Below are 26,028 nucleotides of genomic sequence, written 5' to 3'. Positions count from 1 at the left end.
CCACTTGTAATAACAACGGGCATCGTGTCGCTCCTCTGTAGGCTGTAAGGGCCGCTCCTTGCAGTAGACTCCTAAGTGCTAGGACATACACCGGAATGCAGGCAGAACCCCACATCCGGGCCAAAGCAATGATACACGAGTTAGTGCGACCTCCTGGTAAAACTCTCCTGAGCTTCGCCAACTCATCCCTCCAGAGCTTCCGGGAGAAAACGCTGCAATGCACCAAAGCCTGCAGCCTGTATTCCCAGGACCGAGCCTCCGTGGAATCAATAGATGTGGGCGGGGGTGGGGGGTGGAGGAGAAGGAGAGGGGGAGGGGAAGCAGGCTGTGGAAGGAGAGCAGAGATCCTGATGAGACGGTGCCGAGGAGGAAATCCTGCCACGACAGACACGTGGAGTGGGCTCACGAGACCAAGAGCTGCCTGGCTGGCTGGCCACGTCCAGGGGAGAAAGCGCCTGGCAAGTTCACTCGAGTGGTTTCTTGAGGGAAAGCTGGACTGACTCGGGCTGTGACCTGAGCAAGCACCTCCAGCACTCGAGCAGCTTCCCTGGCAGGACGGGCAGCGGCATCGCGCTCGGCGGCACTGCGTTGCTACTAACATTTTAAAGTCTGGAAGGGCCAGAACTAGGCTGATGGCATCTCTGGCCACTGGTAAGAGCCAAGATTGAGAGACCAGTGACCTTTGTTGTGGTCCAAGAAGTAATTTTCTACAAAAGACACGGACTTTATTAAAGGCAAATAGAGCCTGCACTTCCTGAACCTTCCCCGCAGCAGGGCTCCTGGTCCGCGGCAGGTTTCTGAAAGGAAGCCTGGATACTCATGTGGGCAGGGCAGGGAGGGAGCAGTGAAGCTATAAACACGAGGGCTCTGTGATGGGCACCCGTCCTCCCTGCCCAGCCGAGACTCTGGGAGGCTTAACCGTGCGAGCTCCGTGGCTCACGGAGCCGGGACCTCAACTCGGGCGGCAGGAAGGCTGTGGCTGGAGAGCCACTGTGCTTCGGACCCCAGCCAGTCACCCTGACTCACGTGCCTGCTGGTCCCAGCTGCGAAGTGACAGAGGAAGGGAAGAAATGTTCACGGAACAGGACAGACATTCTGAGAAACTCCACCTACCACCTGCCTTCCCCGTCACGGGCTGGGTTTGGATGTTCCCTAATCGGCGGCCTGACAGTAGACCTTCCGTGTTACATGCAGGACACGGCAGATGTGCTGTGTGGTGGGAAGGCCGTGGCAGCCTGTTTCCAAACCCCTGCCCCCTCTCCCTGTGCTCCTGCCCCGAAGGGCCAGCATGGAAGGGAAGGCGGCCCTGCAGGTGCTGCGAGAGCCCAGAGGCTGCTGGAGGTAGGCATGGGCTTTAAAGGACGCCCCATCCCACAGAAGCCAGCCCTCTGGGTCGGCCCGAATGTGGCTGCTGAGGATGGGAGCTGCGAGGGGGCAGGAGGCAGGAGCAGTGCGGGCTGGCCGCACACGTTCCCGTCCTCCCCTGCTCCTCACGCACTCGCTTCCTCTGTGGAGACCTTTCAGGAGGGAGTTTTCATCTCACTTTGGTTCTTGCCAAAAAATCTATGACTGAGTTAAGAACATCTGCTTGCAGGACAAGCAGCAAATTCCCCCCCGTACCCCCCAGGGAAGCACCCTGAGCCTGGGTTGAGACACTTCTGCAGCTGGGATTGTTGGGACAGAAAAATAAAGCTTTAAAGATATTCCCATCTTCTCTACAACGTCCGGCCCCGTCACACAGCTCCAAGTGAAAAGAGAAAGAGAACTGACCCTTAGATGAATACTTAGGCTGTACTTCTGTCCTGGAGACGGGGAGACGCGGGGCCCCGCCCCGAGGACTGTAGCGCAGGACCAGCCCGAGGGCCAGGCCAAGCACAGAGGCCACTGAAAGTGCATGAGGAGGACGCTTCCTCCTCCCGGGCCAGCAGGAAGGGGAAACGGCACAGCAGAGGGAAAACAACTGTTTTTGAGGAAAGACTTCAGGTTCCCAAACCTGGGATATGGAGCCACCCCTAAATCTTGTGGTTTCTGACCGACCCTCCAAGCCGGAGGTAAGCAAACCACCACCAGAGACTGTCCCTGTCCACCTGCCAGGAGGCCCCGCACGCCTGGCACCCGAGCAGGAGGAAGCTGTCCTGCGTGGGAATGATCACGGAGCCCTACGCCACAACGGGCCTTCGGAGCGGCCCGGCTTCCAACCGCTTAGGTGCAATGCTGTTCCCTGGGGGCAGCGCCCGTGTGGGTCCCCACGCTCGGAGAGTCCGCAAGGGAACCCGCGTTCCTGTGAGACGCCTCCCGGCCCTGAGCCTAAGCCGCCAGTCACACTTGCCCACACACTCCAGACGAAGACGGGGCAGCTGGCCACCTGCTCTGTCTAGAACCCTCTGGCTTACGGGGAAAGCTTGGTGGTGATGATCACACCTCCTTTCCTGCCCCAGCTGCTCCTGAAGGAAAGTCCCCCCCCTTCCCCCAGACTCCCATCACACCAGGTGGACACAAACCACGAGGAGAGGGAACTTTTCTGGATGTTCAAGAAAACCCTACAGAATGCTTTTGAGCTAAAAATATATTTCTGTCCATCCTTTAGGCAACACAGAACACCCTTCCATCACCATTCCCCCCCCCCCCCCGCCCCGGGGTGTGACACCCAGCCCCACGCAGAGCCCCTTGGACAGATACAGCTCCCAGAGCTGCTGGTTCCTGGACCCTTTCAGGATCTGGGAGAAAGGCCTGAGCCACCTTTGGGGACAGGAGTCTGGGGCAGGCTCGGCATACTAATCAGTTTTGACCCTGCTTTCTAGAATCACCTAATTTCATTCGTTTTTGTCTCCAAAAGCTGTAGCAACCCTCTCCATCCCCTGTAAGCCTGGGCTGTTGACTTCCTCCCCACCCACCGTCCATTCTGATGTGCTACACACTGGGGGTCACACTGCATATACCCTAAGAGCTCCCTGCCAATTAAAAATATATAAATCAAAACCAAGTCTTCCTTTTATTCTCCTCCTCGCTACCCTCCCTCCGCAGCGTGCCCACCTGAAGGAGAAGTCCAGCTGCCTACGACCAGCCACAGATCAGTGTCCATAAAAGAGTAAAAAAAGGGCTTCCGTGGCACTGCTCCCAGCACGCGCGCTGTGGCATCACTGTCGGCAAGTGCCAGCTGCTCTCGCTCACCAAGAGGACTATTAATAAATTAAGTGTCTTCTTTGCGGGGCCAGCTCGAGCGTGCGCCATCACGCGGCGCATTCCCAGTTGCCCTGGGGCTCCACCGAGCCGTTGGTCACCTTCTTGACCTTCTTCATGTTCTCCATCACCCCCGACGTCGTCACGCTGCACAGGGAAACAACAAGGAGCGCGTCAGTGGGAAGCGGGGCCGCAGCACCTCCCGGGGGGGAAGGGCTGGCTCTGGAGTCAGAGCGGGGCTTGAATTCCGACCGGCTCTGGCCACTATGGAACCTTGGCCAAGGCACCTGAGCTCTCCGTGCTCCAGCACAAGAGCAATTCCCGCTTCCCAGAGCTGCTGTGAGGGCAATGAGCTCTCCAAAGCGCCCAATCAGCGCACGGCGGCTGTTAGCGCTACAGTCAGTGCCAGCCTGCCATGGCTCCACGGATTTCCACGTGGCATGCACGTCCTCTAACAGCCACGAGGCTGCCCCATTACAGTGAACATCTGAAAAGAAAGCTGGCCCGAGGCGGACACTCGGTCACCAGCCACACGGGAGCATCCTGAGCCACGGGACAGGAGCACGGGTGCGGCGGCCCTTCCGGGCCCAGGCCGGCACTAGAGCTTTCTGCAGACCAGGCCTGGGTCCCTGCAGCCGCGTCGTCAATGAGCACGGTCTCCGCCTCCCCATGCCTCCCCGGGCAGGGTCTATTCTGTTGGTCCCTGACACTCAGGAGGGGCCGTGGAGCCCTTCACTGAATCCATGGATCAAAACTGGAAGCACGGCCCTCGCCGGTTTGGCTCAGTGGATAGAGCACCGGCCTGCGGACCAAAGGGTCCCAGGTCCGATTTCGGTCAAGGGGACGTACCTTGGTTGCAGGCTCCTCCCCTGCCCGGGCCCTGGTGCACGAGGCAACCAATCAATGTGTCTCTCTCACATCGATATTTCTGTCTTTCCCTCTGTCTTCCACTCCCTAAAAATCAATGGGAAAATATCCTCAGATGAGGATTAACAACAAAAAATGGAGGCACGCTAGCCCTTCCCCGGGAGTGGAGTGCAGCCTCTCGTGTGGTGGGTCCGTGGGAAGGCAAGATGTGAGCTGGGCAGGTTCTACGCTTGTGTATCTGCGAGGGACATGTTGGCCCCACAGCAGGAGGCGTCGAGCAAACGTACTGAGCTCCTCCTGGCAGGACTGGTTGTAGGGCATGTCTGTATGACACTATCGTGGCAGATACACGTCATCACACATGTGTGCAAACCCACAGAATGCACACCACCAGCACGGTCCCTAAGGTAAACTATGGACTCCGGGTGACAAGGACTGTCAATCAGGTTCATCGACGGGAACACATGCGCCGCTCTGGAGGAGCTGGTGCTAATGCGGAGGCTGTGCACGCGTGAGGCCAGGCCAGGACGCTTATAGCAAATGGCTGTATCTTCTGTTCAATGTCGCTGTGAACCTAAAATTGCTCTAAAAAACAGCCTGTTAGCATGGATGGAACTGGAGAGCATTATGCTAAGTGAAATAAGCCAGTCAGAGGAAGATAAATACCACATGATCTCACTCATTTGTGGATTATAGAGAACAACATAGACTGATGAACAGGGACAGACCCAAAGACTGAGAAACAGCGATCAGGCTATCAATCCCCAGAAGGAAAGTAGGGGAGGGCGGGGGTAAGGGGAAGAGATCAACCGAAGGACTTGTATACATGTATATAAGCAAACCAATGGACATGGACAACAGGGGGATGGGAGCATGAGTGTGCGTGTGGGGGGGGAGGTTGGGGGTTAATGGGGGGGATGAGGACACATTTGTAATACCTTAACTAATAATAATAAAAAATAAAACAAAACAACAACAACAACAAAAACAGCCTGTTAGAACAAACATGCCCGGCCCAGCATCTCCTAAGCCTCCTCCGTCCCCGTCCGGACCCACAGGAACCTCCTGACCAATAAAATAAATGCAATCAATCAACTCAACAGACTCTCCAAGGACCCTGCCATCCCCCCACCAACTGCCCTCCATGTGGCACCCCCAGAGTCTGTCCAGGGGAGGGCGCCAGCACATGAGGAGTCACAGGTAGAGCAGGTGCTGTGGGGTTGACTGTGTGACCTGGAGCCCGTGGAGCTGCTCAAGTGACCTGAAGCAGATCAAGATGGACGGCAGTGATGCCCGTGGGCACAGCAGACCTCTGGGAAGGCCAGCCCGGCCGCTGCTGCTGAAGAGTGCGAGTCGTCCCTGGGCAGCTCAGCCACTCAGCAGAAACGGAGGCAGGAGGTCAGACCGACACCCTGCGGCCGCCCAGGCAGGGACCTCACAGCTGTGAAGGCACCTCCAGCACGGCCTCATGTTGATGCCAGCACTGAAGGGGGGACAAGAGCTGAAGAGCCCCCATCGGCCCAGCCCTCTGCAGGGAAACGGCTCTCAGAAGAAAGGTCTCTACAAGCGTGGGGGGCGATGAGCAGCGGGATTTACACCTAAACTCCCACTCAGGGGACAGGCACAGCCTCTGGAGATGCGCAGATCGCAGTCACCGCCACTCACTTCACAGGGAGGTCTCCAGAGGCGAGGCCTCCTCTGCCCATCTAGCACCTTCGTGTCCTGGCTGGTGGCGTGCCCTTCTGTGGCTCCAGTGCACGCCTGGACCTCAGGACTGTCTACACCCCGTCCCACTGTCCCTGCAGGAGACTGGGCTCCCGGAAGGCCGGGCTTCTGTTCCGGCTGGTGCTTCACAGCTGCCCGTAGGGCACACGGCCAGGCTGGCCTCTCTGGCTGCCCAGCCCAGTGCCCATTCCAGCAGGAGCTGTCCTGCTTCCAGTGCCTGCTCAGGGAAGCGCCTCTCTGAGGCAGGTGGCCAGCAGCTGGGGAGCTGGGCTGAGGCCAGGGGCCAGTGCTATGGCCCCTAAGGCTGATGCTCCCTGTGGGATCAGTACAGGAGTCTGTGGAGGACTGGCAGGAGAGTGGAGCAGAGGTGCCCAAGACAAGGAGCAGGGAGCTCCGACAGAGGCAGAGAGAGCACAGGGCCTAATGCACACAGGCAAGATGAGAATGTTGCTTTAGACACCCACTGCTCCCACTGCCACCCAGGTCACAGTCACATGTGGCGTGAGAAAGTGGCCCATGGACACAACTATTTCTTTAACCAAACTGAACCAGAAACTATAAGCAAACTAGCAATTGCTTTCTGGACTGGAAGGTGGAGGGGCCTGGCTGAGAGACAATCCCGTCATCTCCCATAGTCCTGTGCCCACGGTGGGTGCCGACCCCCTCGGGTGCTCACAGAGAGCAGTCCTGGAGCCCACACACACATTTCCCACTTCTCAGGCTGACAGACATAATTCAGAGCACGCAGGACACGCACAGCACACGGGCAGCTGCTGAGTGCTGAAATCGCAGCCAATATTTAACATGTTGAATTTTTTATGACAAATTTTGTTACCAAAATTGGTCCAAAGAGATGTTGAAAGAAAGAGGAAAAAGACAAAGTCAGTGTTACCTCTGAGTGCGCCCTCATCTTTCAGGCTTGGAGGGAGGAAAGGGGTGAAGCTCCCAACCCCACCCCCTGGGAGAGACTCACTCCCCAGATGCACTCGGCCCCTCAGCTGGGCCTCAGATGAAGGAGGTGAGGGCAGGGGCGGGAGGAACTCCCCACAATCTCCCGGTGGCCGCTCCCGTGCTGCAGCGTCAGACCCACCAGGAAGAGTGTGGATCTGTTGGGGGTGGGGGCTTGAGGATACTACCTCCTAGAGGTGCTGTTCCGTGACAAGGATCAGACCAGCTTCCTTCTTTGGGAAGCGCCCCCTGTGTGGATGGCAAGGGAGCTCCTGACCTGCTGGGAAACCAGGCGCAGGCTCGCTGCCTCTGGCTGGTTGTCTGTGGAGGACTTAGGAGTACTGAGCACTCTCACTGCAAGTGGCGGAGGGAGACGACAGCCGGGGTGGCTGCCCTGAGCGGCTGTGATTAGCCTTTGCGCACCTGCAGGCAGCTGCGCCAGAGCGTCCGGCCCAGCCTGCTCTGCTGTCACGTCTTATAAATTCCTAGAACTCTCAGCAGCAGAGTCTTAGCCAAGAGAAAGCCCAGAACAATTTCCTTGCGGATTTAAAGGTACTTGACCTCAATCCGCTCCTAAACATCTTTTCTGGCTAAACTGGGCTTGCGCTCCCAGGGAGTGCACCACCCTAAACAAACCCTTGGCTGGGTTTGCCCCCTCTCCGCTGCTACACAGGGAGAACCCATTCACTGGCTCAGGACGGCTCCACTAAGGCACTGACACAGTGTGACCAGAGTACTGTTGCCCTGTGACGGGTGTAAACGGAGGCAGTCCGAGGACAGCCCAGCCTTCCCAAGTCTTGCCAGAAAAGAGAACAGGCTCTCTAGTCCCCACAGGCGGCGCTCTGTCTGCCCACGCCCTCTCCTTTCCTCCTGACTACAGCCGCAGACCCTCTGCGAAAAGACTACCCTGTCACCAAATACTGTCAGCGAGAAACCAGAACCAAACAGAACTCTGCCACGAGACAGACCTTCCCCACGCATCCACACTTCCAGACCAGCAGCTGGCGGGCGGGATGTGGGGACAGGAACTCTACATGGCTGGCGAGAACACCAACTGGGACAGCCATTTCAGACCACAGCCCAGTCAAGCGGAAGATGTCAGGAGCCAGCCATTCGGCTCCTAGCTGCCCACCCCAGAGATCCAGCCAGGGTCCCCAGCAGGGATGGACAAATCCCCCAGACCTCAGGTTACTTCCTGCTGCTGCTCCTCACCAGACTGGCTCTCACTTGTGCCTCTTCAACCAGTCACTTGCTCAGACCTGCAACTTCCAGAAGAGGCACAGGTGATGCTTCTCCTGCCTTCCCTCCACCAACAGGCATTTCTTCCTCTGCACAGGGAGGGGCTGTTTGGAGCCCAACAGCAGGATCTGCCTTCGCTCCTTGTTCTCACAGTGGAGCTGAGCACCAGGAGCTCTCCCAGGCTGGCAGCCTGGCAGCCTGGCAGGGCCCAGTGGGCCAAGGCTCAGCCTTTGAACTGGGAAAAAGCAAAGGCCACCCTGGCTGGAGGCAGTGCACCGGGAGCTCACCCTCAGGCCAATCCTCAAACACAACCCGCCTGGCCCCTCACAGGTAACAGCACAACATTCCTCATCACTATTCACTTCTCCAAAGTGGCTGCCTTTCCAGAAACAGCACCCTGGAGCCCTCACCCTGGGACTCAGAAGCCGGCTAGCGCAGATCTAGGCCAGTGGTGCTGCTGCTGCAAAGAGAAGAGCCGCCCGCTACCCGAGGACAGACGTCTGACCTTCGCCAGCAGACGTACGGGATTCGGATGAGCACATTTTCAGACACAGGCGCCCAACGGCAGGGCCGGCAGGAAGAGGGCTTGCCCGTGCTCAGTAGTTTGGAACAGGCCCAGCATGTCCCCAAGTTCATGCCACCCCGTTACCGAGCGCAGTGTCCATTTCCTCCTGCTAAAAATAGAGGGCCCACCTCTGGGGCAACCACATGTGCAGCAGCTGCTCCAATTCACACCCTGCTGCTGTGTGTTAGGCAAAGGGGCGAGGGAGGGAGGGAGCGAGGAGATTTCTTACACAGACTCCATTTCCAGGTCATCGTCTTCCTGAGAAAGCTGTAGGTAGGGGTTATCTGAAGCTGGGCGGAACTTGTACCCGGTGAGAACAAAGAACACCAGAGTGGCCATTTCATCCATGAGCTGCAAATTAAAAACCCCAAAGGATGAGCTCCCCTGTTTTTCGGAAAGCAGTGGGACTAAACAAGCTGACCCCCACCCCCGCCCGGCAACCTGCCACTCCATAGCCACTCCTCCCACCCGAGCTGGCTGCTAGAGAGCAGTTTCCTCCCAAGCTGTGCTGAGGCCTCAGCCAGGCATTCTGCCCAGAGATGACACCTAAGACTCCTGGCTTTACCTGGAGTGTCCACTGCTATGTTTTAAGAGTCATTATATACTCCCACTTCCTACAGTGCCTAACGCATCAAGAGTACTTAAGAGAACAGTCTCCAGACCATTCGATGGCCTGCCCTAGTAGTGAAGCCAGTTCTAGTCACTGCAAAGATACGTCACTATTGAAATTATAACAATGGGCAAAGGAGAGTAAGGTCTGCATTCTAAGTTACTCTAAGTCCTGTAACTGACGGAGACCGTCTCATCTGGGCTTTAATTGCACAGAGTAAACCTGACTCTCTCTGCCTGAGGCTCTTTTCTTCAAAGACTCTTTGCATTAACGCTAACATCAATAATGCAACGACCTCCAGATTTCTCCTGCAACCCAGCAGCTCTCCTAGCCAGGAGCCGGAATCGCAGCCCGGAAGAGAACCAGGCCTCACCGGGCGCTGCCGGGTGCACTGTGACTTTAGGTTGCAGCCTCAGGCTGTCTCCAGGACCAGCATACCTGATAGAGCCACTTCCACTGGAACGGAACAGCGAATTTGAGGAAAAATGCAATGATCCTGGTGAAGTATATGTAACATACGATCTAAGGAAGAGGAAAGAAACAAGAGCATCAACACAGAAACTTGGCACCACTTTCTTCCGACAATTTGCTTTCAAATTAACTACAAAACAGACGCAGAAGGACCCTGCTGGTCACACTGAGAAGGCAGCACTTCCTGCTCTCTGGGTGCCCACAGTTCTGGACACTGCCACCCCTCCGGGAGGGCGAACATTTCAGGATGGCTGCTGATTCCAACACCAGGGGGCCATGTTTTCCCTCCCTGGATGGGGGTTTTCCAGCAGCAACAGCAAAATAAAGCCACAGGAAGTGCTGACTTTCAGCCTCTGCAGCGGAGGCTGGGACGCCAGGGGCCACACAGCACAAGTGCCAATAGTCCTACGCCCTCTAGCGGGGAGGGGCCGCTGAGAGTGCGACTCACGGGCCACTCGAGTGTGGCCTGCTCCCCGGGACCAGGAAAAACATGTCCAAAGGGAAGACGATTCAGAAACTTTCTGTTAGGAGTCAGGAAGCAAACTCTAGAAGACCCATACCTTAAATATTCCAAGAAATTATGTTTCTAATAATCTAGAGTAAGTCCTGCCTTTGGTGCTAATGCTTGTATGAGCCCTTCATGTTTGTCTCAGTTCTGTGTTTAGGTGTGACCCCATTTTTGTAAATGAATAAAAAAGTCCCATCAAAGGAGCATCCAATCCGAGGAGAGAGCCTAGAGAAAGAGGCACGCAGCTGCCAACAGCGACCACCGAGGGGAGGAGGCTCGGGTCGGAGAGGGCAGCGCTGTGTCTCTCATCCTGCACTGTGAACACATCAAGCAGGGACTGCTTTTCTGAGTGCGTAAAGCCAGATTTAAAACTAAGCTTTAGAAAGAAGCAAGCAGACACTTAATTCCCAGACCCAAGGACACAACCTGGAGTGAAGCCACAGCCCCAGGCAGCACCCGCCTCGTGCACCCACCCTCCTGAGGAGCCCATTTGCTCTACTCGTTATGTACAGACTGAGGGGTTTTACTCACCAAGACGTAATAATGTCTGAAAAGTTTCAGCTTTGCTAAGTTAATAGCAGCTAGGGAGAAGGAAGAACAAAACAGAGACTCGTTAACCTTTCTCAGCCAAGGGGCCGAGTCTAACACAGGAGCAATGCCCGGGCACATCTGTATTTCTGGAAATGCCACCGCTGGGCCAGACTCCCCCAGTCAGCAGGAGTCAGGGGTTGTGGGGACAGCAGGCGGGGCCGCAGCTCCAGTGCACGGGCACACCCGCACATTGCCGAGTCCTGGATTCAGCAGCTTCAAACCAGCCATGCCAGTGTACTGACCCACAGAAACCAGCAGTCACTACAAATCAGGACCCCTCCCTCCGCCAAGCCATCATTAAACATTTCAGCTCTGCCAATGTGGCTGACAGAGCTGCCCCCACTAGGACCAGTCTCAGCTGGGTCCCTGAGCAATCTGGGGGAACCTCCCACTAGTTCAGGGTGTAAATTCATTTAACAGGGGTGCATCTTGCAAATTTAAATTTCACTTAGATTTTCAGTAAGTGCCTTGTAACAAGCCCTTTAAATACAACCTCCCTGGCTGTGTCCTACCTTCATGCTCAAGGTCAGGGAGCCAGGATAGCTAACTTCCTGCCACTGCCTATGGCCATGAAATATTAATGACCACAGAGGGTAGCCTGGCTCCCTCCCCAATGAGCAATCCTTTCATTCATCATAAACCTTCCTACAAGAGGCAAATTAATTTTGCTTAATAGCACTCAATTACTGGTTCCATTAAGATGGGCCTGTGCACAGTGGAGGTTCACATTTCCTCTTCCTCCCCACTCGGCCTCATGATCAGTGGGTGACAATCAAGCTTAGGCTTCCAAAAGAAATTCCCCGAATCCTAAATAATCTTCAAGGTGATTACCAGCTACCAGTGTCTGTATGAATCTCTTCTGAGAAACCACATGCACCGATGAAAGATCAGAAACTCGTTCCGGAAAACCCTAACTCCCCGAATGGGAGGCGATCACACCCACCTCGAGCCTGCAAAGGCCGCGCGCAGCACATTTGAAGAAGCTCCAGGAAAGCACGCAAATCAGCACAGGCTCTTAACTAGTGACTTCTCTGGCTGCCTTGTGATCTTTTAAATTAAATCTCTCTGGTTCTCAGCCATATTTCATTCGCTCTGACTCTGGGCCAGGCCCGGGATGCAACAGCGACCATGGCAGCGTGGGCTTTGGCCCAGGGGTGGCTGCCCTTCCTCAGGAAAGAGCCGCCACACCCCGAGGTACACACTCACTTAATACCAAGCGCACAGAGTACCGGGAGCGTGTGCCATGCACAGGTGCTCGTCCTCGCCTGGGGAAGGGAGAGGAGTCACAGGGCAGGTATTACACAGGCAAGTGTGGAGTAACTAAACTCCCACAGGTTTAAAGCTTCACTCATTTGTAGGCTCGAGTGTTCCTTTTGTTTCTGTGTGCGTCTCCTGCTCCCCCCGGCAGTGGTCAATGAAACAGCCGCTCACCCACACACCCAGCCAGCCTCCGGGAACAGCCCTCCCCAACAAGCAAATCGGTTCTTGAACACGGACACTCAATCCTCCTCTTCGTGAAGAGCTGAGAAAGAACAGCACGAGCAGACCATCTGAATAACAGAAGTGCTTTAAAAGTCTCCTGGGAATTTTGCTTGTTGAAATAAATCCTGACAAATGAAACTCCTGCCCTTGAAGGCTCACCAAGACCCATCAGCCCGAGGAGAGGGGAAGGAAGGGGAGGGTAGGGGAGGGGAAGGGAGGGGGGCGAGCTGCCCCCACTAGGACCAGAGCTTTCACTCCCAGATTTCAAGGTGCCGTGAGAGGAACATGCACGGCTGCCATAGCCACACGTGGGGAACGCGCCCGGACCAGGGGCACAGGGTGAAAGGGAGGGTCCCAGAGGAGGTCGTGTCTAAGCAGAGGCCTGAGCAGGGCTCAGTGGGGAACAAGAGTGGTGAGACCAAGTGGAGAGAATGCTCAGGAAGAGCCAGCATCACCCACGGGGACAGGGCAGAAGCCGGGAGAGGCCAAGAAGCAGGGCTGGGCTGAGAGGAGGCCGGAAGCCGAATCAGCTGGCCCCCTTGTTGGCCAAGGGCCCCACAGAGCCTCTGAAGGGTCTGAAGCAGGGCAGTGCCTTGATCACACCTACATTTTAGAACAATCTCTCTGGAGAAAGGATGGACAGAACCAAAAAGGAGCCCAACTGAGGTCAAAACCCTTGGATTTGTGGAGGCCCCTCTAAAAGATGGTGAGGGCCCTGACCGGTTTGGCTCAGTGGATAAAGCGTTGGCCTGCGGACTGAAAGGTCCCAGGTTCGATTCCAGTCAAGGGCATGTACCTTGGTTGCGGGCACATTCCCAGTGGGAGGTGTGCAGGAGGCAGCTGATCGATGTTTCTCTCTCATTGATGTTTCTAACTCTCTATCCCTCTCCCTTCCTCTCTGTAAAAAAACAATAAAATTAAAAAAAAAATAAAAATAAAAAATATAAAAGGTGGTGAGGGATTTCTCAGTGCACAGCAGTGGGCAGGCAGTGAGCCAGGCTGATCCCGCCTGCTGGCTGGCTGGGGAGATGGAAGGACAAGGTGATGAGGCTGAGGACCAGAGAGAATTCTTCAGGTGAAGTCTGATGGCCCACTCCGTCACAGGGAAAGAAAGCAAGGGTGGGGAGAGAAAGCAGAGGGGTTCCAACAACGTGGGCAGTGAGGGAGGGAGCGGAAGGCGCTGTCCTAACATCTCCTAACATCTGTCACATGTATCACCACGTCACCTGCACGCTGACTGTGAGACTGGCATGAACCACTCTGCACCCAGAGGAGTCATCAGCCCGGGCACGGATGTCACGCCATCCAGGACAAGCGCTGGGACTGACAAATGGGCCTTGGGAACAACCAGTGTTGTCTAAGAAACGCAGCCACAACAAGCAGAGCTCCCAAACGCACCAGTGTGACAGTCACGTGCAAGACTTCTGTCTACAAGACTGTGGGCCTTGGGATGAGGCTCCCGGGGCCCACATGGGTGTTGTAGTCACAGCTGAGGCAGTGAAGGGAGGGAGGAGGCTTACTCATGGCAGCAAGAAGCAGGAGTGGGTAACAGGGCAGGACCTGCGCCTCCTGGCTGTCACCTCAGGGAAGCCTCCTAACCTCTCTGAGCCTGTTTCCGCATCTGTGAAACCAGAGCACGAAGGCCTGCACTGGGGCTGCTGGGGCAGCACAGGGCGACCACCTGGGGAGTGGCTGAGGCCACATGGTCAGGATTACATTAGGATTAACCAGATGGATCAAACACCAAGTGTGGCGTTTACTGTGTTCCGGTGGCTGCCCCCCCAGGCACAAATCCAAGCTGGAACCATGGCGACCTGGGACTGCCAGCGGGCCCAGGGCTCCCCGGACGCAGTGCTCCCCGGACGTGTGCCCGGGACGCCTGCTCCAGGAGGGACACTTCACCAGCTGAACAAACGAGCACTGACACAGCAGGACGCAGCCTGGAATCCCAAACCTCCCAGCTTCTTCCAGAAAAGCCTTCCCGGGAGTTCAGAACGCTGACCGCTGGCCATTCGCTGGCCACAGCGGGCTGGGCCCCGGGGAGGGAAAGGCTCACAAGTCTGGGCTGGCTATTTCTGACCCACCACGAGGAACAGCAAATATGGTAAAAGAATGAGCACGGCGAGAAGAAAATGCCTCGGGCAGGAGCCAGGAGACCTACATTCCAGGGCCGCCACCAGCATCACGCAGGGTGCGAGGCCGGCTGGCACGCCTCAGCAGCGTCTCCTCTTTATGGCAGTGCTGCTGCTGCTGCTGCTTTTTTCTTTCTTTCTTTTTTTAATATACAGGCAGTCCTCAGGTTACGTCGCCATCTCCCATTTATTTATAAAAAAGTTTCGCCCTAACCGGTTTGGCTCAGTGGATAGAGCATCCGCTTGCGGACTCTAGGGTCCCAGGTTCAATTCTGGTCAAGGGCATGCACGTTGGTTGCGGGCACATCCCCAGTAGGGAGTGTGAAAGAAGCAGCTGATTGATGTTTCTCTCTCATCGATGTTTCTAACTCTCTATCCCTCTCCCTTTCTCAATAAAATCAATAAAACATATTAAAAAAAAAAGTTCCATCATTTCAACGTATGTACATATGTGCTTTATGTTTTTTTTTATTTATTTACCACAAGTAAAGGTCAGGAATTGTTCTCTTTCTTTTAAATTTTTTTACTGTTTCACTTCATTGCTGCTGTGTCTCTGCTCCATGTGAGTGATGTAGGTGCTTCTGTAGGTGGGTTCCGACTTACGGCGAAAATCATGTTAGGTCGCCGTAGGAACGGATCTCCAACATAACCCCAGGCACCTACTGTATTTTAATTGATTTCAGAGAGAAAGGGAGAGGGAGAGAGAGATAGAAACATCAATGATGAAAGAGAATCACTGATCGGCTGCCTCCTGCACATCCCACACTGGGGATCAAGCCCGCAACCTGGGCAGGTGCCCTTGGCTGGAATTGAGCCCGGGACTCTTCAGTCCGCAGGCTGACGTTCTATCCACTGAGCCATAGGGCTATGGCAGTGCTTCTTAACCTCGCGAGCACAGAATCACCCACTTCACTGAAAACCTCCCGGGGAACAGGGAGGAGAGATGGAGGCAGGGAGGCAGAGCTCCTGCAGGCTGACTTGCTGGGGGATCCCTCTTCCTCCCATCACTCTCAAAAAAATGGCCAGATGGGAAAAAAGGGGACATATATAATACTTTCAACATGAAGATTAAAAAAAAAAAAGAATTTTTTTTTGCACGTGCTTTTTAATGACGAGAACAGAACAAATGCCCACTGGGGCAGAAAGTGCCCAGCCCTTTTGAATGCTAACAAGTCAGTACTCTCTCTGACCCAGCAGCAAAAGAGCAAAGACCCACCATCCAGGGCGGGTGCCTCCCCCTCCCCAGACTGCGCCTTTCCTCCCTAAAGCAAAGAGCAGCCCAGCAGGCTGGCAAGAAGACAGCCGCCATCCCCTACCTCCCAGCACTCCCTGGATGGTGTGGGAACCGTGACAACAAGAACAATGGCGCTGGTCCTCACCACCTACTTGGTGCTAACTGTGTGCCAGGCAGCGGGCTGGTCACTGTCTGGGATTCATCTCACTAATCCTCACGCAGCCTCTAAGAGGGAGGGCAGCCGCACAGGTGACAGACAGAGGCCTGGGGTTAGGCAATTACCAGGGTCACACAGCTTATAAGTGGAGAGGCCAGTCCTCAAACCCAACTCGCCTACACTCTGGGCTAAGAGAAAGGCACCCACAGCTCTGTAATCCACTGGCTGCTCAGATGCAATCACGGTTCAAAATGCCAGGCAATGCCTAGGGGCTGCCAGCCATCCATCTCGAGGAGTTAATCCTAAGTGATTTATGGGACACAGAGCAAAGGCCCACAGCTGCCACTTAAAGGGTAAAAAATTTCCAAAACAATCTTTCCCTGGTGTGAGGAAAGCCTCAAGGCTTAAAAACATCCCTATTTACCCATCATCCTTTTCTCCTGCTTTCTCCCTGCTGCACTGCAGAGGGATTTTTCAATCAAACACAAACATAAAAGAAATGATGACAGCAAAGCAAATGGCATCATTGATTGCTGTGACTTGCTCCCACCCTCGGCACTTCCACAGTCTGCTGAGGCTGGGGCTCGAGCACACTGCACAGCGGGGCAGGCAGCTTCTCACGTCAGGGTCCAGCACAGCCCTGAGAGCTGACCTGGGACCACACTGGTCCGAAGTGTCCATTCTGGAGAGTGATTAGCCTACAGGGTGCCATCGGGCCTGCACTAAGAGGATACCCCACTAATCCATCTCACAAACACGGGATCCTGAGCAAATATGAAAAAGGCTGTGGTAAAGGATAAAGTTTCTTGATTTTCAAACTGTCACATGAAAAGTGGTTCAAAATACATTTCCAATATACATTTAAATACTTCTTAAAAATTGATTTCAGAGAGGAAGGAGAGACAGAAACATCAATGAAGGAGAAACATTGATCGACTGCCTCCTGCACACCCCACACTGGGGATTGAGCCAGCAACCCAGGCATGTGTCCTGACTGGGAATCGAACTGTGACCCCCTGGTTCAATAGGTCGACGCTCAACCACTGAACCACACTGGCTAGGCTTAACGCAGTAGCTTCTTACATCCGTGTAAGCTTCACAGCTTTCAGAGTGCTCACTGGGAAGCTGGCAGGCAACATCACCACACTGTCTGTGGCAGCCAGGTGTGGGCAGGCTCTCTGTAAAGGACTGGAGAGCAAGTGTTTTAGGCCTTGCGGGCCGACGGTGTCTGCCGTAACTAATCGACTCTGGCGCAGTAGCCAAAGACAACACGGACAAACAGGCATGGCTGTGTTCCAACAGAACTATTTACAAAAACAGGTGGGGCACTTCTTCTCCTTTCTCGTCAGTGGGTTTTCCATTAGGTTTGTTTCTATAAAAACATCCAAATAAAACGTTTTTTTGGCATTAGCTGCACAGAACAAATGGATTTCTTAAATAGTCACAAGAACCTGACCAAGGAAGCTTGAAATGAGCTCAACAGCACAGGAAAAAAGAATGAGGCAGCCTTTCAGGCCCATTCATGGTCGTCATGACAACAAGAGACTCAAGAAGCTTCATCCCTAATACATGGCTCTCAAACCTTTGGTCTCAGGACCCCTTCACACTTTTAAAAATTATTGAGAACCCCCAAGAACTTGTTTATGTGGGTAAAATCTATCAATATTTACCACATTAGAAATTATAACAAAATTTAAAAATCTATCCTATCTAATAATAGACAAACATGGTAATTGACTGTACCTTCACTATGCCTCCCATTGGCTAATCTGCGCTATATGCAAATTAACCAACAAAGATGGCGGCTAATTTGCATACCACAGGCAGGGCAGGACAGCGCCATCCCGCCTGCCCTGCCATCTGCGACCTGGGGCGGCGGGCGTCCGTTTGCGACCCGACCCGGGACGGCCGGGTGGTGCAGCAGTGATTAGCCAGCCCACCCGGCCTCCATATGGGCATCCCGTGTGCGACCCGACCTGGGGCGGCCGGACGGGGCAGCAGCAATCGGCTGGCCTGCCCAGGCTTCCCATGTGTGACCCGACCCGGGGCGGTGCCCCAACCCCCGGATCGGCCCTGCCATGTGCGCAACCTGGGGAGGCGGGACAGGCACCAAGGGATCGGGCCTGCCATCTGCCACCCGGGGAGCGGGCCTAAGCCAGCAGCAGGTGGTTATCTCCTGAGGGGTCCCAGACTGTGAGAGGGCACAAGTGGGGCTGAGGGACACCCCTCCAACCCCCTCCCCACCAGTGCACAAATTTTTGTGCACTGGGCCTCTAGTATATATATAAATATATATATATATATATATATATATATAAGCCTAAGTAACTGGCCCACTGCTAGCTATGATGAGCACTGACCACCAGGTGGCAGATGCTCAACTCAGGAGCAGAAACCACAGACATGGAAACATGGAACAGACTGATGAATCTCAGACGGAAGGGGGGAGCAGGGAGGGCAGGAAGAGTTTAACCAAAGATCTTATATGCATACTAGAGGCCCGGTGCAGTGGGGTCCCTTGGCCTGGCCTGCACGCTTTCGCAATCTGGGACCCCTAGGGGGGTGTTGGAACCGGTTTTGCTGGATCCCTGCAGGCCAGGCTGAGGGACCCCACTGGTGCACGAACCCATGCACTGGGCCTCTAATATTTAATAATTCAGTTAAAAGTGACAAAATTCATAAATAATATTTTTCTTAACAAATAACGGAAATTTTCCTGAGAAGCGTGGGACTGTTCCCCACTTTTGTCACTGTCTCTCCTGTCTGGCTGAGTGAACACAGTGGACTCCCAGTGCGCTGGGAAGAAGTGTTTGGTTGAAGGAGATGGAGAAAGTACGGCCTTAGAGATGCAGGCCTGGTCAGGTAGCTGTGAGCAGTCTTTACACTAAAACTTGACAAATGGCAGGTGCTGAAAGATGGAGGGGACTCTGAGACTGTAGCCATGAACTTTCATGCTGTCACACTGACCCCTCTGGTCCATGCTGCACTCTGAAGGGACCGCTGGTGTTCACGCGGCGGTTGTGTGACATGCGCTGATCCGGTGAAGAATACTGTCCCACTGTGCTCGGCACATCTTGGAAACATACAACTTTTAACATAAATACTTTCTTTACAGTCACTTTTGTTAATATCAGCCCTGCTCCCATCAGAAGTCTTTTAAGAACCAGAGCTGTTGAGCCTGCAGTGGTGGACCCGTTTTCCTAAATTAAAAATTGTGCTTTCAAGAGAGAATTAGGTCACTGGCAACAAATACTTGTAGTTGTTTTCCTGAAGTGACATGCTTACTTTGATCATTTTCAAGAAAATGTCGGGTCCTTTGTGGTTCCTAAGGGTGACGATTGGGTGTTCACATCCTCGTGTGAGATGTGCCCCCCTCAAACCTTGTTACCGCACGGGCACATTACCAGTCTGACGGAAAAGGAAAAAAAGTCTGCCAAAACGAGGTCTGGGTAACCACAATGTGACTGCCATCATTCTTCCAAATACCAGAGATGTCCCAAGAGGAGAGTGGCCAGTGCAGCCTGCCACTCAGACCCCTGCCCAGGCTTCCTCAGACAGCCGCCAGCTGCGGCACGCAGCACAAGTGCTTCCCGCACACGGCCCGCCCATCACACAGGATGTGAGAAGACAAACTCATGCGGTGTCCACTATCCTTCAAGGCCACTCTTGAAACGAGCCTTTCCCACCCCCTGCAGGCAGGAGGCAATGAAGAATGCACTGGCCCCTCACATACTGTGGTGCGCTGCCTTGAACCCCCCTCAGTGCCAGCTGTTTGACCCACTTCTGCTTTCGCACCATCGGTGCAAATGTCAACAGCGAAAAAGGCTGAGCATGTCTTATTAGAAAAGTAGTTTTGGCCCCAAGGACCCTCTTGTGAACTGCTGCTCTGACAAATACTTACGGCTACAGCAGCTCCCAACAAAGCCTCCATAAACCCAACTAGCCAATTGCTATCGGCTTACATGCTTTGGAAGCTCACATATAAAGGCTAAAATTTCTCAGAATATGTCCTCTAAATTTTCCTCAGAAACAAGGAAAAATAGGTGATCAGGAGCAGAAATCGTGAATGAATGTACAGTGCACACCCCCAAGCCAGTCCTCTAAGGTAGCGACACTGGAGAGGAGCCGACAGGGATGCAGGCGCAAGAGTAGTGCCAGCCAGGAAAGCTTGGCAGGCACAAGCGGCCCACAGCTCGGCGTGCCGTGTGAGGCTCAATTACACTTCCTCCCAGAGGACACAGCCAGCAGTGACTCAGAATGACAGGACCTGACAGAGGCGGGTGTGTGACAGGGGACAAAGATACAGCTTAAGGACAGTGGGCAGCTTCATCCTTATGTTTCCCTCGGGTTCAGTCAAAAGGAGTCCAGACACAAAGAGGTAAACAGAACCCAAGCAAACAGCCCCTGCACGCCGAGTGCAGCCCCGGGCCCAGGACGACTGTACCAGCGCCTCCCCTACTTGCTGTTAGTCAGCCTGGACTGCACTTCCACTGAGTCTCACGCCCAGGTCAGTGTCAAGGTCACGCAATGAGTCAGTGGAATAATGAGCCTAAGAACAGGTTCCATGCAGCAACTGCTTCCAAATCCCGGAGACCTTCCTGCCCCTGGCCTTCACTTTGCCAGTGGCCTCTAGGATGGGTTAGACCTCGGATGGGGTGAGCTGACGCGCACAGCGGGTCGACCACAGTATCCCGGAACCTTGGTCAGTCAGCCATGGGCTCACTCCAGCTGTCTGGCACCGCCTGCGTCTGTCCTGGAGTGGACGGACACGCAAGCGCAGCCACTCTGCAGTCATACGCAGGCTGGCTCCCAGCACTGGGGGGAGGGGTGGGGATGGATGTGTGCTGTTCCTGTGAGTTCTCTGCAGGGCAGACCTCAGCCTTGGGAACAGGCCGCCCTGACTCTGGAAGTGTCACAAGCATAAGCATTTTTCAAAGTACAGACTGAAATATGCATTTGCGGATTAGCTTAAATGCATCCCGTGGCCTAAATCAACTCGGAAGACATCCCTATTCTAATCTACTCTGTCCCCTTTCAAAGGGCTCCCGGTATTTGCTGATGAGGAATGGGTGCTTTAACAGTATGTCATCCTGAGAATGGTGAATGAGTCCTGGTGTGCTTGCGTGACTTCCTGTTTTCATATTCGCTCTCTGCTGTCACCTGGTGGAACAAATGAGGAGCTGCCTCATGTGCCCCAGGTGAGGACAAAAGCTTTCCCTTCTCTTTACTACAGCTGCTGGAGGACAAGACAGACCCATCCTGGGCTTCACCTGCTGTGCTATCTACCCCGCCAGAGCTTAGTAAGTCTTCAGCCAATGAAAACCTCTCATGGAATGAACGGCCACAGAGACAGTAATCCCCATGCCTTCTAAACGCAAGGTGGCGAAGGCAGAGACAGAGGGGCCAGAATGATGGAGGTGAGGAAGAATGAAGGGGGGGAAGGATGAAGCCAAGAAAAAAAGCACAGATTAAATTTATCAACCAAAAACATTGCCCTTGGGATTCTCAAACATTTGCAGCTAAACAGCCAAACAGTCAAAAAACAAGTCCAAAATACTGAAGTGTATAGAGATGACAAATACAATGTCTCATATCAATATAATAAATTAAGAGAAAGACCTATTCATTAAGTTAAAAAAATAATAAAAGGACCTTATAGTGTGCATTAAAGAAGAAACAAAAAACAAGAATAGCTCCAAACTATAATTATACCCAGAAGGTGGGTTCTTATTTTCTGCTTTGGATTTTTCTGTTTGTAAGGTGCTTTACTTAAATTCTAATTTATTTTTTGCAATTTTCCTCTACCCCCTTCCCAGAAGGCAGGATGGCTCTGGGAGTTCCATGGCTTGGAGGAAGGCTACGCAGCATGATATAAGCAGAAGACTTGTGGGGTAGGCCTTGGGAGAGGGCCTCTGAGCACTGCCCAGGGCTCCCAGTCTAGGCAGGACCCTCACACAGCAGGCTGCGCTGAGCAAGAGCGTTACACGGGCCAGAGAGCAGGAATCGCAACAGAAGCTATTTCGTCCAAATCAGGAATACTCCCGAATGCTGTGCCCTAAGAACCCCAGGATCTTGCCCAACACTGGTGTGAAGCCTTAATCAGGTTTAATTCACTTTTAAGAAATGACCTGACATTAATTGAATAGCAAATGTGAAATAAGATTGGCACCTACTATCTGTTTTCCACATTTCCTAAACGGAACCCACATTACTTTTATAATCAGAAAACAGATCAGCAACAAAACTTACATTTAACAACAAATGAATAATCTGCCTTAAAGAACATCACTATCAGCCCTTGCCGGTTTGGCTCAGTGGACAGAGCATTGGCCTGCGGACTGAAGGATCCCAGGTTGGATTCCAACCAAGGGCACATGCCTGGGTTGTGGGCTTGATCCCCAGTAAGGGGCATGCAGAAGGCAGCCGATCAATGATTCTCTCTCATCACTGATGTTTCTATCTGTCTATCCCTCTCTGAAATAAAAAATATATTTTTTTAAAAAACTAGGAAAGAAAAGGTATAAGATCCTTAAAAAAAAAACCCACTCGGCAACAAATATAAAATTAAAAAAAAAAAAAGAACATCACTATCAGTGCTGAGTGGTGATCTCATGGACCGAGAGGCGGCTCCCACCTCTGAGAGCAGTGCTCCCAACCCCTACCCCCAACACCGGACGGCCTGCAGTCGTGGACATTATTCCAACAAGCCCAGGAACACACAAAACATTTTCTCTGTGGCTTCTGACGTAGCAGGCGTGGTTGGAAAATCAAGGAGACGCAAAAGGGCCTTAACGGCACAACCATTTAAAAAGCAGAGTTTCATGGCTCTTTCCGGCAGCAGGCTCACTTTAAATTAATACCAACACGTCCACTTTGGAAGCGTGTTAAGCCAGCAGGGATGGATGCTCTACACAGAGCCATCCCATCCATAAACCACGGCTCTCACAGTGAGTGCTGCCTGCTCCTCCCAAGACAAGATTCCTCTTTCTGACGCAGTTTTGAGAAGGTGGAAATGACAGGAACCAGCTTAGAATAAGCAGCGGTCCCCCCAAGCCTCCTCACCCAGCAGGGCTCTGCACTGTGCGCATCTGCGTCGTCTTCACCAAACATCCTTTGGCGGCTCTTACAAGCCCCCAAGCTCCCCAAGCGGGCACCCCCATTCTGCTCCTGGGGAGACAGCCCAGAGACACGCCCTTCCTCCTCCACATCCCAGCAGTGCCCAGGCGCGTGGTTTTGGGGAAGGCTGAGCAGCCGGAAGAGAGCTCCAGGGAACTTGCCTTTTCCATCTGTTGCCGATGCTTCTTGTAAATGCCTGATTGACCTAAAAACAAACATTTGGGGAACAAAAGGTTAGCTAACAAACCTGCACTCCTCTCTACTTCCAGGGCCAGTAACCTGAGGCCTTGAAATCCTCGATTATAAACTCAAAGGGTTAAACTGGACGATTTCAGACTCTTCCTAACCATGTGATCCTCGATCATCACCACTTCAGCATGTATGGTGCCTAAGCCTAAGGTACAGATGCCCTGCTGACCAAAACCTGTCTGGCAGAGGCCTGGGCATGAGGAGACAAACATTCCTGATCTCTCTAATCTCATTCCTACGACTACCCCCACCCCCCACCCCCCACTAAGACAATGGAGCATCATGGATCTCACCTGCTCCCTGGAGAGAATGGGTCTGAAAGTCTAGGTCTAGGAGCTGTGCACATGGCTTCATACAAACTCAGTCTGTCACTGACTAGGGATTTGTAACCTGGCTGAAAAATGCAGGCCTCCAGGGAGTCTCTTTTCCGGCTGGGAGGTGCTGGTAACTAATGACCGTCATTACAGTTTTGGCAGGAGAACATTAATATGATTAAAGAAACTGCAGAGCAGAGTTCTAGGTAGAGTTCACCCAGGGAAAGACCGTCTTAAGGATGAGCACAACACAGGCAGCTATGGGCCAGGGGGAAGATGGTGAGACCCGGCTGGAGTCCACCACTCTCCACTTGACTGTGAATGAATTACTTCTCCTAAAACCCCCATGGTCTGCCCACTTGTGAGAACTGAATGGAGCAACACCTGAAAGTAAGTGGCACAAAGGTGACACCAAACCAACGCTGCTGGATTGGAATGTTTTGTGTGTTTTTTAGATATAGTAGGAATTTATAACTAGGATGCTCAAAAATGACTGGTTTGAGACTCAGCATTTAAAAATGAATGTTTTTATGTGACAAAAATTAAAGTTAAACAAATACATTAGACATGAATTATGGTAAAGGATATGGTGTAAGAATGGGAGTAAGAACCATTTGGTTCCCAGTGGAACCACCAGCTCAGAAGATCTTAGTTATGATCAAGCAGGATGATGCAACCTCTGACATAATTAAAAGTGAGTAAACCACGACAGGTGTGGTTCTCAAATAGTTTGCCAAGTCGCTGTCCATGTCTGTTACAGCTACTGAGCAAATGGGTTGGCACGAATCCTTAATGTGTACATCAAGCATGTCAAACTCGTGGCCAGCAGGCCACATGCCTCGTTTATTTAAACGAGGCATAATGAGGCATTAAGAGATCAATACATCTCATTTACTGGTAATGTCTCCAATTGATCTAGAGCAAGTATGTCAAACTCTTGGCCCACAAGGACTATTTTTGCGGCCCAGCCAACATATGGTATGTAAGAAATGTTTTAATAAAAATTTTGTAACTTAATTTTCACAATATCGTGTTGCATTCATTTTCCTTACGTGCCTTATGCACAGGCGCACCATTTCTCTCCACTAATACTAGCAGCAAATATTTTAGCCCACTGCCATGTCATTAGTCTTGTATTGACTTGTTTGCTATGCACAACAGGAAATATTTCGCTTTCGGAGAACAAGAAAAATAGGTTTATTTGCATTTCGCTTATTAATTTGTGTAGTTATTCAGTGTCTGGTTAAGTTAATGTTCAAGAAAAAATATTAATTTTTATTAAAATGTTCTATTATTTTATGTTAACAATTACTCATTTATTTCAGCCCTTTGTGTTCAGCATGTCTCTATCGAAATAAACCTACGTTTCTATGAAAATTGAAGCTTTTGTCTTTTTGCGGCCCACAGACACTTAAACCTAGCTTATTTGGCCCGTTAGCCTTTGAGTTTGACATGCTTGCTCTAGAGCCTCCAGACCATCCATAACCCTTCCAAACACTGTGCACTTCATGTCCAAAGTGGCTGCTTCTTAAATCTCCTCTCTGGTACTTGACTTTTCTCTTGTACAGCTTTTCAAAATATTTACCTGACAGAAGCTTGCCTGCGGCATCTGCTTGTTAGTGCTGTAAGGAGCAAGTGGCAGGCAGTGGTCCTTTGTGCCTCCACAGCGTGTCTGGGTCTCCCCGTGCGCCCTTTACCCTTCTACTTTGCTGAGTGGCAGGTGTGAGTAGTCTTACTCTGTACCCGAGCAACAGGCTGCTCTCTTTCTTTCTTTTGAAATGTTTGTGTCTAACTGATGATATACGCTGGGGGACATGATCTCAAATGCTCCCAGGACACTTCCTGCCTGAAGACAATGCTGGCCATCTGGTCACAGACACCTGAGTTAACTTATTCCTGGGCAGGATGTAAGGAGGCTGCAGAGATAAAATAGCTCATTCGAATTCTCTTCTCTGCTGAATTATTACCTGTACACGCGTGATATATGGAATGAGGGTTAAGTACTCCCACGCGCTCTCTCCCACCAAGATGTCGTCTCTGTCCTTGCTCCTGAGCCAATTAAAAGTGAATCTAGCCGAAACCGGTTTGGCTCAGTGGATAGAGCGTCGGCTTGCGGACTGAAAGATCCCAGGTTCGATTCCGGTCAAGGGCATGTACCTGGGTTGCGGGCATATCCCCAGTGGGGGATGTGCAGGAGGCGGCTGATCAATGTTTCTCTCTCATCGATGTTTCTGACTATCTCTCTCTCCCTTCCTCTCTGTAAAAAAGCAATAAAATATATTTTAAAAAAAAAAGTGAATCTAATTGGCTGGAATGAGGACTACACTTCACTGACACCATGTCCTAAATAATCAGAATAAGTAAATGACCTATAAACCCAGGATCCTAAAAAATATTAACTTAAGTGCATGAGGCATTGCAGTGTGGAACACCTCACCTCTAATAGGAAGCAGGAAATCTACTGTTTTTAAAGTTTATTCCAAAATAATTCATTGCTTTCAAGGAACACGGAACTGGATCGTTATAAGGGGAGTGTCTTATTTTTGCTGGCCTTTTCCCTCTACTTGCTTCCCAGTGGACCAAGAACTGCCTTCAGTTTGCATGAGGCTTAATGAGGACACTTTCTCATCAAGCGCTGAC

General features: G+C 52.5%; 1 protein-coding gene across 2 annotated transcripts in view; it reads right to left on the bottom strand.

Annotated features, from left to right (window-relative positions):
- Positions 1–2,555: 2,555 nt before the first annotated feature.
- Positions 2,556–26,028, bottom strand: part of GPR107 (G protein-coupled receptor 107) — a 53,734-nt gene continuing 30,261 nt past the window's right edge. The window contains exons 14-18 of one of the 2 annotated variants that reach the window (XM_081103963.1): positions 22,987–23,030; positions 10,645–10,694; positions 9,573–9,656; positions 8,754–8,875; positions 2,556–3,327 (exon numbers count right to left, since the gene is read on the bottom strand). In XM_081103963.1, coding sequence (XP_080960089.1) covers positions 3,231–3,327; positions 8,754–8,875; positions 9,573–9,656; positions 10,645–10,694; positions 22,987–23,030 — 397 coding nt within the window. In that variant the 3' untranslated portion in view covers positions 2,556–3,230. The remainder of the gene's footprint in view (positions 3,328–8,753; positions 8,876–9,572; positions 9,657–10,644; positions 10,695–22,986; positions 23,031–26,028) is intronic. The other variant, XR_013996695.1, reaches the window with a different exon arrangement.

The sequence above is a fragment of the Myotis nattereri genome (assembly GCF_964212035.1).
Source record: "Myotis nattereri genome assembly, chromosome: 12".
NCBI lineage: Eukaryota > Metazoa > Chordata > Mammalia > Chiroptera > Vespertilionidae > Myotis > Myotis nattereri.
Note: the sequence above shows the minus strand (reverse complement) of the source record. Positions and strands in the feature narration are given on the sequence as shown.